The sequence below is a fragment of the Ascaphus truei genome, chromosome 4, assembly GCF_040206685.1.
Source record: "Ascaphus truei isolate aAscTru1 chromosome 4, aAscTru1.hap1, whole genome shotgun sequence".
NCBI classification, from domain to species: Eukaryota; Metazoa; Chordata; class Amphibia; order Anura; family Ascaphidae; genus Ascaphus; species Ascaphus truei.
Window position 1 is genome coordinate 147,386,169 of NC_134486.1, and position 16,189 is coordinate 147,402,357.

The 16,189-nt window shown below is 40.7% G+C and overlaps 1 protein-coding gene across 1 annotated transcript; it reads left to right on the forward strand.

Annotated features, from left to right (window-relative positions):
* Window positions 1-666: 666 nt before the first annotated feature.
* LOC142492330 (uncharacterized) lies at window positions 667-15,726 on the forward strand. The gene is made up of 3 exons (XM_075594983.1): window positions 667-997; window positions 14,136-14,213; window positions 14,579-15,726. The coding sequence occupies exons 1-3, from the start codon at window positions 667-669 to the stop codon at window positions 15,649-15,651; spliced, it is 1,482 nt and encodes a 493-aa protein (XP_075451098.1). The 3' UTR covers window positions 15,652-15,726.
* The last annotated feature ends 463 nt before the right edge of the window (window positions 15,727-16,189 follow it).

Here is a 16,189-nt window from a genome sequence, read left to right on the forward strand (position 1 = left end):
CATCTCTTGTTAATACATTCACTGAAAGAAAATTCTACACAGCAAGTGCCAAGCACAGCACAGCCTGAAGGCACAAATAAAGGTTATCTGATTGATTAGGTAGATAACTCGGGTAGGAGCTTGTGGCTTCCACTTAATTCATAGCTTGTTATAGAAACTCCTGAGTTAATAAAGGAGTACGCATGACTAGGGGGCTGGCTATCCAGCTGGTCATGTTAGAGTTAATTGGGGGCAGGCGTTAGAGTATTTGATGGGAGGGGGAGACACCTGCGTACAGAAATGGAGGAGGAGAATTGCAGCATGGTGGAAGAGGAGCAGGAGACTGAGCGCATGTTGCTGAGGCTCCATGAGCAGGTGCGTCGGCATGGCATGGGCTGGCTGAAGGCCCAGATTGATGGGGGTGGAGCTTTGGCTGTCATGGTGACAGAGGATGCAAAGCAGCTCCACAAGGCAGAGAACCTGGAAGTAAGTTCCGGTGGATGCTGCAGCAGGGCAGGAGCCTCTGCAGAGCTCAGCAAGATGGAAGAGAGACCAGTTTCAGGTCTGAAGATGCAGTGGAGGTGCTGCATTTCTGCCCTGAGAAGGAAGTGGACTTCCAAGAGGATGTAGGTCTGTGTTAGAGGGGGAGGGGGCCTAGAAAAAGGTTGGAGGGATTCAAGGGGAAGAATGTGTAGACCACCTTCAAGGTATACCCCAGACACAAAGAAGTGGGAAAGTCAAGGAGGAAGAGTAGTGCGGTTGGACCCTAGCAATAAGCAAGCTAGGAGGGAGAAGGTGAGAGATGTGGTCTCAGCCGGCAGAAGAGGCAGGCCCAGGAATGAAGAGCTGAATCAGGAGCAGAAATCTTCATCAAGGCCAGTGGGTGAGGAAAATGTTTCCTTGGTAGATTGGATGGAGGGGGGTGAAGGCCATATAGGGTGGATGGATATTAGATTAGGTAGAGAATCTTCAGGGGAAGAAAAGTTTGGGTATTCCATAACTGCTCAATTAAGAGAAGGTAATCCTGGCAGGAGCAGGCCCGGCTTGAATTGGAGACAATAGGGTGTGGCCAATTTAATGGCTAGGAGGCTGCAGAGCCAGTTGCTTGAGGAAGGACCACAGACAGGTGCGGGACTATATTTTCCACATGATTGTTTGGTCAAATCAGCTAGGATGTTGTAAGGGCAGGGGTCACTTTTTTCAGTGGCTAAAGAAAAGATGGAGGCTAAGCAACAAGCAAAACAGGACTTGTTACAGCCGAGAAGTTTTTTTGATAATTTGAAGTCAGATTCAGGTCAGGATATTAATACAGAGGAGGAGGTAATTGCAAGGAGAGTATATGGGGGATCAAGCCAGATTGGGGGAAGAGTTGGGGAGTGTGGTTGGTCAATTGTGGGTAACTCCAGAAACGATGTGTTTTGGGAAAAATTGGGAGGGGTTAGGTATGTATGGGGGGAGAAATAGGTATGTCAGTGTTTGGGAGTATGTATAATGCATATACATGTGTGGCAAGTCCATTTGACTGGAGCGGTGAAAGAAAATATGGAATCGGGAGTGTGTGGATCTGATGACATTTAAAGCAAGTTATAAGGCAGTGGGTAAGGTGGAAAGGAAAAAAGAGGATAAGAGGGAAGATAAATGATCTTGGAAACCTTCTCCATCAAGTGAGGATTGGTTGGAAGTGTTGGTTATCTTGGCTAGTATAATTAGGGAGAGGGATGCACAGCATTATTCCGCTTTATTTAAATAAGTGGAACCATTTGGGCAGCTTGTAGGGCAGTAGGGGGTGTAGTTTTGTGGAAATATGATGAGGGTTTCCAGAAAAAGCAAGCAATGAATAGGAATGTGACTTTGGGATTTTAATATATGAATTTGTGGATGTCTCTCTTGGCGGCACCGAGATCCATGCCCTTTCAGGGGATATTCAGTGTCAACCAGCACTTAGGGCAGCCGGCTGGTGTGTCTAAAGTGGAGGTTGCTGGGCATTTAATGAGGGGCGTGTGATTCAGTTAGAGGTGCAAAATTAGGCCTGAATGTAAGGTGTGCAGTGGAGGGCATGTGGCAGGAAGTTGTTTCAGGAGAGGTATGGGAATGGGCAGTAGAGTTTATGGTAGGGAGTTTGGCCAAAAAGGGGAAGACGCCGTGGTTTTAGGTGAGATGGAAAAATGATTATGCCCCAACCCTTATGTTAGGGTGGTAGGATTTTTGAGGAAAGTTTCAGGGAAGGGTTTTGGATCACCTATGTGGTGTTTGTCCACAGTCGCGAGTACAAAGGAATTTGCTGTCTTTATATAGTAATGAACAAAAAATAGAAGGAGCACACAAAAGACTTTGGTAGTGTCAAAAGACTTCCAAGTGTATTAATACATCAGAGTCAATAATTTATTGACTCTGATGTATTAATACACTTGGAAGTCTTTGACACTACCAAAGTCTTTTGTGTGCTCCTTCTATTTTTTGTTCATTATTATTACATAGGATCCAGATTTGGGACGCCGGGATCAGCAGGAGGTAACCACCAAAGTTAATGTTTTGTCAATTTATTTATTTTCAAACAGTGGTGTGCCATTTATACCTCTTCTTGTACTGTCTTTATATAGCACATTGAGATGACTAGACTTAAATTGGGGAAAGAGGTAGCTTTGGGGTGGATTTTACGGTAACCCCATCATCTCATTTAAGGGTTTTACCACTGCGAGTTCCAAAGAAGAAGTTAGGGGCTTTCAGGTTAATTCATCATTTGTCTTTCCCTGTAGGGGATGCAGTAAATGATAATATTGAGAGGGAATTAGGCATGGTTAGGTTTGCCTCGTTTGATAAGTCTATGGATTGGGTATGGCACTGTGAGATGTGGGGCACTTATGGCAAAAGCAGACATTCAATAAGCATTTAGATTGTTCCACATTAACCTGGCATGTTTTAATTGTAACAGTAGGTTATGAAATAGAAAACGAAGGTAATTCATATGGGAGATATGTTTAAAAATGGGCTGTGCCGTTTCTTGTAAATATTTTGAAACTTTTCATTTTTCTTTTGGAGTGGGTGTTGTAGAAGAAGACAGGGTTGAGCAATGTTTTTCAAGATTTGGATACATTTTTATTTATTGGGCCAGCGGGATCTGGGTCTGTGTGAAAGTTGTTATTTGAATTCCAGCAGGTGGCTAGAAAATTTGGTATAGCATTGGCTCATGACAAAACTGTGGGACCAGCAAGAGAGTTACTGTATGTTTTCTGAGAATTGAAATTGACACAGAAATAATGGAATATACTGCAGGTTGCCAGGGAATAAACTTGAAGGAAATTCGGTGGGTAATTTTCAGGGAAGATGGTGTGGGGAGACATGGCCTAGGCAATGGGGTAAGGCTGGGTTACAAGGTAATCTAGTGCTTCTTGAATTATTTCCCCTGGTGGTGTTGGTGGTGGTAGCTGTGGGGGAACATCTGGCTAACAAAAAGGTGCTGTTCAGATCAGACAATATGGCAGTGATCATATTTGAGATTTGTGTTCAATTTATTTAGGTTTTTTCGTGTTACAATATATGAAGATAAATATATTTTTTAGGGCACATCATGTCCCTGGGATTCATGTTATGGTAGCCAACACATGATCTCATTTTAGGTTTGCAGAGTGTAGGAGACTGGCTCTGGGAGCAGCGTTGGTAGGCCAATTATATCCCAGGTAGTTGTAGAAGCTAGCACTTTGAGGGTGACGGAGTTGGTGAAGAACATGCATATTTAAACGCATGGGAGGAGTGGTGTGGTTTTTGGCAAGAATGGAAAGCAAGATGAGGGGTGATCAGAGGTGACCATGTAAAAGAAATTGGCTGGTATCAGATTATTTTTAAACCTAATTGAGAAGGAAGTGGGTAACCGGTGCATCAAAGCATAAGAGTTCCAATAATATTGTAATAATTCTTCTGTGAGGAACACTCCAAAATGATGGTGAGCAATGATAACATACCCTAATAGGGCAAGGGACTAGTACCTAGTGCTAACCAGCACAATGAACAGTACAAAGATTGTCCCAACCATGATAACTAGGCATAGTATGTAAGAAAAAACTCACTTTTAAATCCAGAGGAGCAGTCCCATCAGGTATCCTGAGCAGCGTGCAATCTACCAAGCAGGGAAAGTAGAACAGGTGAAAAAAGGCAGTGCACTGCCTGTAATGAATGGAGGAGGCTAATGGTAGCAAAAACAACCTATTAATGAATAAAAGGATTAAACATCACCCCTGGGTCATCCAGAAAACGCACACCTACGCGTTTTGGGCCGTGCGCCCTTTATCAAGGTGTATCGACGCGGCCTAAGAGTGTGGTTTGCAGCGTGAGAGCAGTTTAGTTTTTGATTTTCTCAGTAATATCGTCACCTAGTCATGTGTTTGTCTACAATTATTTACAACTTGTATAAAAGTCTTGAATGGTACAGGCTCAGCTGCACCAGAAACCTTGGCAGAAAGATACTGTACTTGCCCTTCCCCTCTTTTTAATTTAATATTTCCTTGCAATCGCCTTTTTTTCCCCTGCTGTTGCTCTTTCATTTTTTAACAGGATCCTGGGGATTTTGTTCCCTTCATTACTCATCATATTACAGTCTTGACATGTACTGTAAGCCTCATTGGTTCAGCTTTTTCTCAAGTAGGTGCTATTCATTATCAACAACTACTGCCATACTAAGCCTATGTTATGGACAACATATTTTATTCCTGCATTATTTTTCTTTTTTATTACTCTGAATATCCTCTATTTATAAAATGTATTAAAATTAGATCTGAACTAGGTAAAGATAAACACATGTAGATTGATGGAAGGCAAGGCAAGAAGATTAGTAGCAGGTTCTCTTAAAGATGTGTAATGGTGTTTCCCTGGGCCCTTCTGATCCTGACACCTATGTGATAAAAAACCCCTTTACATGGATGTGTAGTGTGGTGCACCTGCTGGCTCACAGGACTCCTGAGTCTCCCGCTTGATGTTGTTGGGGACATCACCATGACAGGCGTCTGAGGTAGTGTGCTGAGTCCTACTCACATTTGGTACAGCGCCTCCATCCCATCCAGATCCCCACGGTAGCAGGGAGGAGTTTCTGAAAGGGAACTCCCGGGTGCACCTTCTCCCTGAGTAACTCCACTCACAGGCAAGAAGGGTCTTTTCATGGGCATCATTATTAGCATGTCATGTGGCAGACTGCCCATCACAGGGGCCGACACTTAGCCGCACATCTTGTAGTGACACTCCATTCAGAAGGTTCCTATTGTCCTCTAATTAAGTTGTCTTTCCACCTCTCCCCTAAGGGAGACCACCAGCTGTGCCAGAGCCCTAGACACAATGTGTATTCAGCTTGTCACTTGACTCTCTGACAGACAGACTTGAACTGCTGTAGACACTCTTAATCATCTCCTGCAGAACCACCAACTTTTGGCAGTTCTGTGCAATATATAAGCTCCAGAAAGACCCACCTCTGTGTCACTAACAGTGGACACAAAGCATGCTGTCACTTCCTTTGCTACTATCTTACACATCACAGGGTTTGAGGGCAAACCTCCATGATGACTACTGGCAATCCTGCCTTCTTACCAGGAGTTACTGCTCAGTATGAGAGAGATCTGTACACCAATTCTACACATGGCTACAGATGCAATACCACATAGTCAACCAGTTGAATTTAGGGACATCTGAATGGGAAGTGTTTGTCAATCAAGTTTTTACTTTGCCCTTAATACACCCTGTCATTATCCGAGAGCCCATAAAGTTAAGGGCAGGGAGGGCAGACTCTGGCTGTACAAGCGCTTGATGAACACACAGTGACATCACACAAAAGGGAACAACCAAAGCAAATCAAACCACTCTACTGTAAGTGTAACTTTTACAAATAATTATAGGCATCAGATACAGTATAGGTAGGAAGGCATTATTTATTGAAATGAGACTCCTGAAACATATCACTGGATTTAGTTCCCTTTAGCCCAATGATAGATTCCCCTTATTAATGGCTTTGTGTAAGTGGAAAAAGTGAGGGAACCAAATGGACAGAAGGAAAGAAAGAGATATCTAACTGAAAAAGTTAAAAAGTGCAATTGCTTAGGAGTGTACTTCTTTATTGGTGTATGTATAAAGGGAGTATGTGTGTGCGTGCGTGTTTGTGTGTGTACGTGCGTGTGTCTGTGTGTGAACTCAGCATAGCCTTATTAGCATACATTTAATTTCATAAAAAGTAGGTTTGAATCCACAACCTCCATGTGTTACAAATACGTTCTGAAATCAAGAGAAAACAAATGTGCATGATCCCTACATTGTATTTATAACAATAGAAAAAAAAATGTATTCTTCTACTTCATATTAAGTAGATACATATTTTGAAAGAGGAAAATACAAAAGACACAAAGAACAGTTTGTTCACAGCTGCATTGAATCTCAACCAACCCAGCGCACATCTGCGTTGCCCCAAAGGTGGACAGCCTGATGGGGCTCCCCAATAGCTGCTCCCCTCTGCACAGGACCAGCGTGCTAAGGGTTAACATTTGCTTGTACTTTGTGGAACGTCAACCCCACCCACTAGAATGTTAATGAGCCAAGAGGACACAAGGAACAGTTCGTTCACAGCTGCAATGAATCTCAACCATCCGAGTGTACATCTGTGTTGCCCCAAAGGCGGACAGCCTTTGGCGCAGCTGCTAGAGGGTGTTAGCCATTTGCTGCCATTCGCTGCTGTTTGGTGATGTTAAAGTGATGTTAAAGCGGCTCTATTTCAATCTGAAACCACCAGCCTTTTTATCCCATGTACCAAATTTTCCAACTCTATCTGTTTATGAAATATCTGTGAATTGACTGTAAAACACTGCTCTTTTAATGTAACCATGTATTTTTTATAACTCTGTGCCCAGGACATACTTGAAAAGAGAGGTAACTCTCAATGTATTACTTCCTGGTAAAACATTTTTATAAATAAATAAATAAAAAAGAACCACTAAACCACAGTGCAGCATAACAATGACAGTCTCTATTGATGACGAAGTCTGTACACTGTAAGGATCATGTTTCTAATATTCCTTTTATTGTAGATTATCTTGTAGGTTTCAAGTAAAATACTAAGGGGACAAGGTCTTGTGTGTGTGGAATGATGTCTCTGCACTGGGATCACTAGCTGATGACAAGGTTACTAAGTCACTCTGCTTTGCTGAGTTGGCACATTCATTAAAATGACACCGGACAGCTTTGGAGGGCTCCCAAATGTGACGCTTTTCATCACAAGTAAATACTGATTTGACAAGTATGACAAAGTATAATAATGGGATGAGAAGAAAAAAAAATTGTACCTTAATGACAGGTCACAGTAAATAAAACAGATGACATATAACCAAACAAAACAGAATATTTAGGATATCAGGAGGCATATATACAGGCATACCCCGGTTTAAGGACTCTCACTTTAAGTACACTCGCGAGTAAGTACATATCGCCCAATAGGCAAACAGCAGCTCACGCATGCGCCTGTCAGCGCGTCCTGAACAGCAATACCGGCTCCCTACCTGTTCCCGAAGCTGTGCGCAAGCGGGGAGATTATAGAGCCTGTTACAAATGCGTTATTTACATCAGTTATGCACGTATATGACGATTGCAGTACAGTACATGCATCGTAAAGTGGGAAAAAAGTAGTGCTTCACTTTAAGTACATTTTCGCTTTACATACATGCTCCGGTCCCATTGCGTACATTAATGCGGGGTATGCCTGTATTTCTGTTTCAGCTACTCTGACTAAAATGTATAAATAATGTCAATATACATACCATATTTAATTTTCTTGATTACTAGGTATAATTATTGCAGGTTATGTAGTAATAGAATAAAAAATAGAAAAATTGTTTCAAGTTGTTCAGGTAATTCGGATGCATCTCATTGCTATAGGCAGCAAGGTTTTGCATCACAAGCAGAAAGTATGCCAGGAAACATTCTGTATTAATCAATCATGATGTGAAATGTGAAGGGAAAAAGTAATGTCTATTCATTTGTGAGTAGTTTTCTGAAACTGCTTGCAATTTGACACTGAACAACTCTGCATCCTATCATTGATTGGGAAAATGATAAACTGTCTGATACACATTTTTATTTTTTGACTGCAGTATAAGATATGAGTTGATAAAAATTATCTGAGATTTTTTAATAAACTACCGGTATTTTTTACTAATAGATTCAAGTAGAATTAAAGAAAAAAATTATATAATTATTATATAAAGTGTAGATATATACGGTTGACTTTTGGGTCCTAGAAGAAATATGTGTTTCTATCTATTTTTCACGGTTACATGTACAAAAATAAAACAAAATACAGATATTGGAGAAACTTGATTCTCATTTATAGGAATCATCTCTGTATTGACAACTGCTCCCTGTGGTATTGCCATTGTTAGGGCTGTTATATAGTGGCTGCGTGCACTACGCCGTGTGCGCGTGCAGCACTTATAATTGGCTGAGGTTAGTCAGCCCTTCTATACAAGGGCTGCGCGCGTACGGCAGTCAGCGTGCATCCGGACGACAGCGGGGAAGACAATGAAAATAATCTTTTTGCGCCGATACCGGCACTTAAATGTATGTATGTGTGTCTGTATGCATGTGTATGTATGTATATATGTGTGTGTATGTGTCTGCACGTGTCTGCACGTGTCTGCACAATGTTAATAAATATTTTATTTTTACCAAAGTATTTTTTTTTTTAATAAATAATAAATTACACATACATACACACACACATATACATACACATACAAACACACACAAACACACAGTACCTTCTCACAGCTCACAACTCAGCATACACACAAAAAGCGTGCGGCACGTGCATGCGCGTTCGCACAGGCACGCGCGTGCGCGCATGGCCACACACTATAGAACAGCCCTATGTGTCATAATAGTGCACATGCTTCCTAAAGTCCCTTTCCCAACTCTCTTTTCTTTCTCTTTTGGGAAACTGAAAATATCATGCGTAGCTCATTTTTTCTAGAGAAAAAAATATTCTTTGCATGTTTTAAAACCCTTTTTTGGACCTCACAAACATGACATGTATATTTTGCTGGTTCTGCAGAAGACCTTTTGAAATCACTTAAACGAAGTCTGTCCTGCATCTAAATACGCCTGTTAGTTTACGGTTGATTTACATTACATTTTGAGACTAAGTGTATTTTTGTATTCAATTCCAAATAATCACCGCATGGAATTAATGCAACATATCCTCACATATTGACCTTTAATGCTTGTAGTCATTTACAAATTTACAAACCCTGAAAATATACTATTTATAACAGTGAAGCAAATATACTATATATATATTATATATTATATATATATATATATATATATATATATATATATATATATATATATATATATATATATGTATATAGTGTGCAGATGTACTTTAGTGCTCATCATCTTTCTCCTTTTTCTATTCTCTCTTATTTCTTTGTTCCTTTTTAATACATCTGGTTTAATCTGTGCTCACTGTGCTTATTACACCTGCACCATCACTGTGCCCCACTATACTTTTTCATTGCTGTTTGTACTGTACACCCTCCATATAAGGCCACACTTATAGTGCCGGCGACGCGACCGATGACGTCACCCGTCGCCACTAACGAAAGTTGTCATTCAATTTGCAGCGATGTCGCAAGCGACAGGGTCATTAATTGGTTTACAGACAGTCACGTGTCGACAGTCTGTAAAAAAATCAAATTTAACCCACTTCCAAATTTTTGGTCGCTCCATCGTTCCGACGCTCCGTCCCCATCGCGCTTCTATAAGCGCTGGCGACGGAGTAAATTGTTTTGTTTTGGAGCGACGTCGCATCGCCGTCGCGGGAACTATAAGCGCAGCCTACGTCTTCTCTCCTTTCATTTCTTCATACCCACCTCATTGGAATTTTTACCTGGAGGCATCTCTATTGAGGCTAGGAAGGCAGAACGAACTGGTTAGGATATTGCTGTCCTTAAGTAAAGGAGGGGAAATGATAGCTGGATAAAGAAAGTGAATGGTTGAAATGTCAACTGGAGACTCATCTAAATTAAAATGTTCCTACTATATGTGACTAGAGGGCTTGCTTAACCCAAAACACTGTAACTTTAGATGTTTCTCTATATTTTAAACTCAATTATGCATAGTCTTAAGTGATCTATCATTATACTGTACATCAACATTTCTAAAATAGTGACTGGGGTGTGGGTGGTTTTTGTTATCCTTAGTTCATATTAGAAACAAGAGACTGTTCCATGAAAAAAGAAACATAATTCGTACATTTTATTACAATTTTTAAACAATAGAGGCAGCAAGGTTGTTGGAAAGTCTGTTGGTCAGTAATACAGCAATGATCTTATAACAAGTCAACATGTGGCTAAAATGTAGCACACACACCAATTATTTAGTGGCACCAAAGCTCAAGGAAAAGAGAAATATTTATCAAAGGCTCCTATCTACACAACTGATGCAAAACAAATAGAAAACGAACATGATCTCATTAAAAACATTGGAATTTTTTTTCTTTCAGAAATGTTAAATATTTGCATGAATATTCCACCAATTTTGCAGCCAAGAAACTTAAATAAATGACCTCTATAATATTAACTAATAACCCATTCGAGGACTTAATATTTTGCTTATTTCAACACTTTGGGAATGATGTTGTGAGTGGAGTACCTCAAAGATCGATACAGGGACCCCTGCTTTTTAACATGTTTATTAATGACCTTGAGGTTGGCATTGCTGATGACACTAAATTTAAAATTAAGCGTTTCTGGTAGGTTGTTCCAGTCTTTAGGGAAGGTTAGATTTAGATGTAAGGGTTAGATTTTATAACCACAGTTGAAGAAATGAAAATGTGGTTACAGTTTAGCAAATGCTGTCTGCATGCCCTGAAATACATTTGTAAAATTAGCACAGAGCATTTTCTGATAAACAGGAATATTGATTGATAATGCCTACTTCAGAGTTCGTCTAATTTCAACCTTAGTCTGAATACAAAGAGACTATGGGCCTCATGCAGTAAGCGTCGATTAAGTGAAATCGGCAAGCTTACCGATTAGTCATGTTAATGGCGATTTTTCCTCTCCGTATGCAGTAAGTGCCGAATACATTCAAAATCAACCCGAAAACAAATCCGCCCACTCTCACGATGATTATCCGATCACACACAGGTGTATCGGCGTGCGTGGCGGGGTGCTGATAGGTTGCCCAATCACAAATCTTGCTGAATCAGGCGAAACAAGCATGTATTGGATTGCGCGCCATATTTAAAGGCAACGTGTACTGCTAATCATTCTCTGTGTTGTTGGGAGTGAGAGAGAGAGAGACGCACAGAGCTGGCTGATTGAACATTTGCATATTGACGGAGAGACTTGTTGTGTATTGGGTGAGCTTTGTCCATTGTTGTTTTGTTTACATCTTTGTCTTGTTTTATATGTGGAAGTGTTTCGTGTGATTGGCTGTACATTAGTTGTCTGTTTTTTGTGAGTGCTGGAAGTATGCCCGCAAAGCGTGGGAAGAGTGATGCTGGTGGGAGTGGGAGTGCTACTCGTGCGAGTACGCGTCGGAGTGAACGTACTGTTCAGGGGAGTGATGTTGCTGGTGCACCGAGTGGTGTTGCTGGGAGTGGGAGTGCTGGTGCTGGGAGTGGGAGTGCTGTTGCTGGGAGTGGGAGTGCTGTTGCTGGGAGTGCTGTTGCTGTGAGTGGGAGTGCTGTTGCTGTGAGTGGGAGTGTTGTTGCTGGGAGTGGGAGTGCTGTTGCTGGGAGTGGGAGTGCTGGTGCTAGGAGTGGGAGTGCTGGTGCTAGGAGTGGGAGTGCTGGTGCTAGGAGTGGGAGTGCTGGTGCTGTGAGTGCTGCTGGTGGCGCAGTTGCTGATGGGGTGGATGGTGGTGGCGTGCTTGCTGGTGGGCAGCTTTTGGAGGCTCTTCCATTGGAAGAAGGAGAGTCCAGTCAGCACCAGCCAAGCTCTGACCCTAAACCTGCTCAGAAGAAACGTGTGGAGAAGCCACGTAATCCTCGCTTCAATGACCAGGAAAATACAGCTCTTGTCACTGGCATTCTGGAGCACTATGACAGTATATATGGACATTTACTAGGTAAGTGTACCTTTACATTTATTATTCAAATACATGTGATCCTAGGTCATCTGAGTTTTGTTCATATGCAAATATGGGTTCAGAATATCTTTCTTTGTTAATTAGTCTGGAAACACAGCTTTTTATCATGCCTTACAAGGACAACTAAACACAGGCGGTCAATTTGCCATAACTGCATACAATATGAATGCAACCTTGCTTACATGTATAGGTTTAGTAGTGAATGCTCATGTGCTTCACATATTACACATAAAACAGCATGTTTGCTATCTCTTGGAACAGCTAGCAGTGTAGGAAACTGGTGCTTCTATTATTATTAATTTACCTCATAAATTTTATATGTTTTTCAAGGGCGGACAAGTTCAGCAAGCAGAAAAGAAATGTGGGACACAATAGTCATTGGTGTCAATGCGTGTGGGAATCATGTGAGGGACAAGCGGAATTGTCACAAGAGATTTGATGATATTAGGTCCAAATTGAAAAAGAAAATACAACACCAACGCGTGCATGCTACTGGCACTGGAGGTGGGCCGACACCACAACGTCTCATATTAAGTCCATTGGAGGAGCTGCTTCGGGCAAAATTACTTCCCGTCGTCGTGGAAGGCTTACCTGGTGACCGTGATATAGGAATTTATCCCTCACAATTTCCACCAGGTGAGAAATATTACTGTACTAGGCGTGTCGTTGCTTACAGTTATTTTGCATATTTACACTGCTTTTTATACTGTTTTCACAATATAAGCATACCTGCATCTATATATGTATATGTCTGATTCTGTATATATATATATATCTCAAAATAGACATATATGTTGTAGTTCTACTAAAAGCAGTAACTAATATAGCACGTGCCATTGTGTGCTCATTTACATGTGAATTCCCAAAATGCATTGCTGCAGTGGAAGCAATTGATGGTGGGCGAAGATGGGGAACAACAGGGTAGTACACATGTGTAACACATGTTAATCAGAAATTATTACTAGCTACAGGTACAGAACATAAATATGTAGAATATTATTGTGTATTTTATTTAATTTACTCCGACAAACATGACATTACTGCCTATTTTAAGCATGCATCAAATATATTGCATGCAACGGCCTACAAACATCACTTGCACTAACACATCTATAGTTGTTTATGAAAAGGTCCATTTTTGCTTTAAGTCATATACAGACAGCATAATGAGGCACACGTATCATATTTTATGTCATTGTTTTCATAACTTAAAAACTGCACACGACTATTTAGCTCATCTACCATTGTGTTAAAGCAGCTGCAATTAATATCTCATCACAGCATACACTTCAACAGAGGGGGCGGGGTTCAGCACACACACTAATTACAGCCTCATTTTAGGGTCAACTTAGTTCACACCATTTTCACCTGTTTCAAGTAATTGAAAGGTGTGGCTGATTAGGCTTTTTGGGGAAGTGAATACCGTTCTTACAACCTGACTAGCACAACTGAAGTTAATCACACTCATTTGAAAGCTTCACTTTAGCTACTAAATGCCCCAACAACTCATTACTTATCAAAGCGTACCTCACACATTAGTTCACTCATATCTATAGTTGAACTACTACTATCAACGACACATTATCACACACTGCATGTGTTGTCTTGTTGAGTCACAGCCACATTCAGGTGTGCCACATCTTATATTAATGTACCACACATATCCTCTACCAAAAACAACACTTTTTGCAATATGACCACCTTCATGATAACCATTGTGAATGGTCATCTCATGATAGTTATGTACATTATGATACTGATATCACTACACAACATATGATTTTTATGTTCAAATTTTATCTATTTATCCTCACGCATTACTGCAGAAACATAGTATGTTTTATGTTAGGGAACTCAAAAGTTCTAAGTACACAGGCATGTACATTGTTATTACAACTATTTATGTTCACTTTCACACACACATTTTGGGTTAAGGAAATGATGCTGTTAGGTACTCATAAATACAGAACATACAATAACTGTTTGTTCAATATTTACACATGTAAATGTAAAACTTATGTTATTGTTATATATAGTTGCCCCTGAAGGACATGTGTCACCTGAGAGGGAACAAGTGTCTTCACCTGGGTCAGCCAGCTCAACACACCTAGAAGGTGAGTGTATCAGTTGGTGGCCATATAATATGTGCTCTTCTATATGTTATGTTGTCATGTTCATTAATTGTTTTGCACATGTTCTTTAAATACGATTACTTAGTGTATGTGAAAATGAAGTGTAAGGCAACATGTATTGTGTTAGTGATGTTAACTATCATGTAGGAGTTGTGAGTTTACAGCAAGTTTTCATTCACTCATATTTCATACTGAGTCCAAACATTATTCTTAAGTCAAGGTAGTTTTTAATGTGAGGTTATAAAACGTATGGAAACATGTTAGTTGTTTCTTTTGACACAGTAGAATTACATAGTAACACAGCAGAGATTAACATGCCATTTAATAATGTGTACATTTATTTGTAGAACATGATGAAGAGGATTATGATGATGATGATGATGATGATGATGATGATGATGCCGCCGCCGCCGCCATAGACACACAAATACAAGCAAGTGACCATGAAGAGGTTCCAATTGAAACTGTTTTACCGCCAAAACGTCCAGCAAATACCACATATGATGCAATTGTAGCTTCTGAGGGAAAAATTGTGGAAGCAGAAAATCGTCGCCATTCTGACCTGATGACAGTGCTGGAAAGGATGATTGCACTGCAGGAAGAAACAGTTTCACAATTGGCACATCTCCACAGAGTCTTCATTGAAGTGCCTAAACAGTTGCAAAAAATCAACACCTCATTCGAAGCATTAGTTGTTCAGCAAACACAAGCTAATTACTGGAGAATGACTAATGTACCACAATTCAACACCTCACAGGCAGGATCTGTTCATGCAGGTCAGTTTTCACCACATTCATCTGATATTCATTCACCAGGCCCAAATGTTACCGGTCAAGTAGCAGACATTGCTGTGCAGGTTCCTGATGACATCCTACCGCTGCCATCTGTACAAATTCAGCAGCAGACACCTACAAAGGAGGCGACAAAAACAAAACAAGACACACATGAAACAGACCAACCATCACTTGTGCAGTGTCTACCAACTTGCTCACATGTGTCAGTGGGCACAAGCCCTGTCCGTGAACAGTCAGTACCCAAAAGCCCTGTAGGTGAGTCACTGCCCAAAAGCCCTGTAGGTGAATCGCTGCCCAAAAGCCCTGTAGGTGAATCGCTGCCCAAAAGCCCTGTAGGTGAATCACTGCCCAAAAGCCCTGTAGGTGAGTCACTGGCCACAAGCCCTGTAGGTGAACAGTCACTACCCAAAAGCCCTGTAGATGAGTCACTGCCCAAAAGCCCTGTAGGTGAATCACTGCCCAAAAGCCCTGTAGGTGAGTCACTGGCCACAAGCCCTGCCCGTGAAGTGCCAGAGGCCACTCAAAGTGGCTCTGTTGTGCCTAAAGTTGGTGGCAAAAGAAAAAGGAAAATTCAAGAGACAACAAGCAGGCCTGTTACTCGCTCGCAAAAGGAACAAAAAAAATAAATGTTATAATTCTCAAAATATGTCTTTGGCCTTGTTTTGTTGACTTCAGATTATCTAATTACTATTGTATGTATGCTGAAGACTGTGTTGTTTCCAAACTTTCAAGTATGTTCTTGTACACGTGAAGTTTTGGAAATGTTAACACTCCTAATTAATGAATAGTGTTATAAATATTTATGTTTTAATCGTCTGTTCAGTAATGGTCCACCAGGAGCCAGTTGCTAAGTTTAGAGAAGCTGCCATTGACTTTGCAGCAAAACATTGCATTTGGGTGTGTTAATTGATGTAATCATTGCATGTGCATATTATTTTCATGCAATTATAAAAGCACCTATTTAACTGCAAACATCTTTCTTGTACGTGTACAGCAGGATTTTGTGTTAAATATTACTTACCTTTGGTGGCCATTGTAATGTTGTCCTTTAATCATTTATGTGTTCTTGTTTCAAGAACATCTCTGAATTTATACTAAAATATATGTAGTATGTATTGATATATGCACACACACACACACACAGGCACACACTGTGTGTGTGTG

Coding starts and splice junctions, on each gene's coding strand:
- LOC142492330 (XM_075594983.1), top strand. CDS start 667: ATGTGTAGACCACCTTCAAGGTATACCCCAGACACAAAGAAGTGGGAA. Junction 998..14,135: donor AACTGCTCAATTAAGAGAAG/GTAATCCTGGCA, acceptor TGTTATATATAG/TTGCCCCTGAAGGACATGTG. Junction 14,214..14,578: donor CAGCTCAACACACCTAGAAG/GTGAGTGTATCA, acceptor ATTTATTTGTAG/AACATGATGAAGAGGATTAT.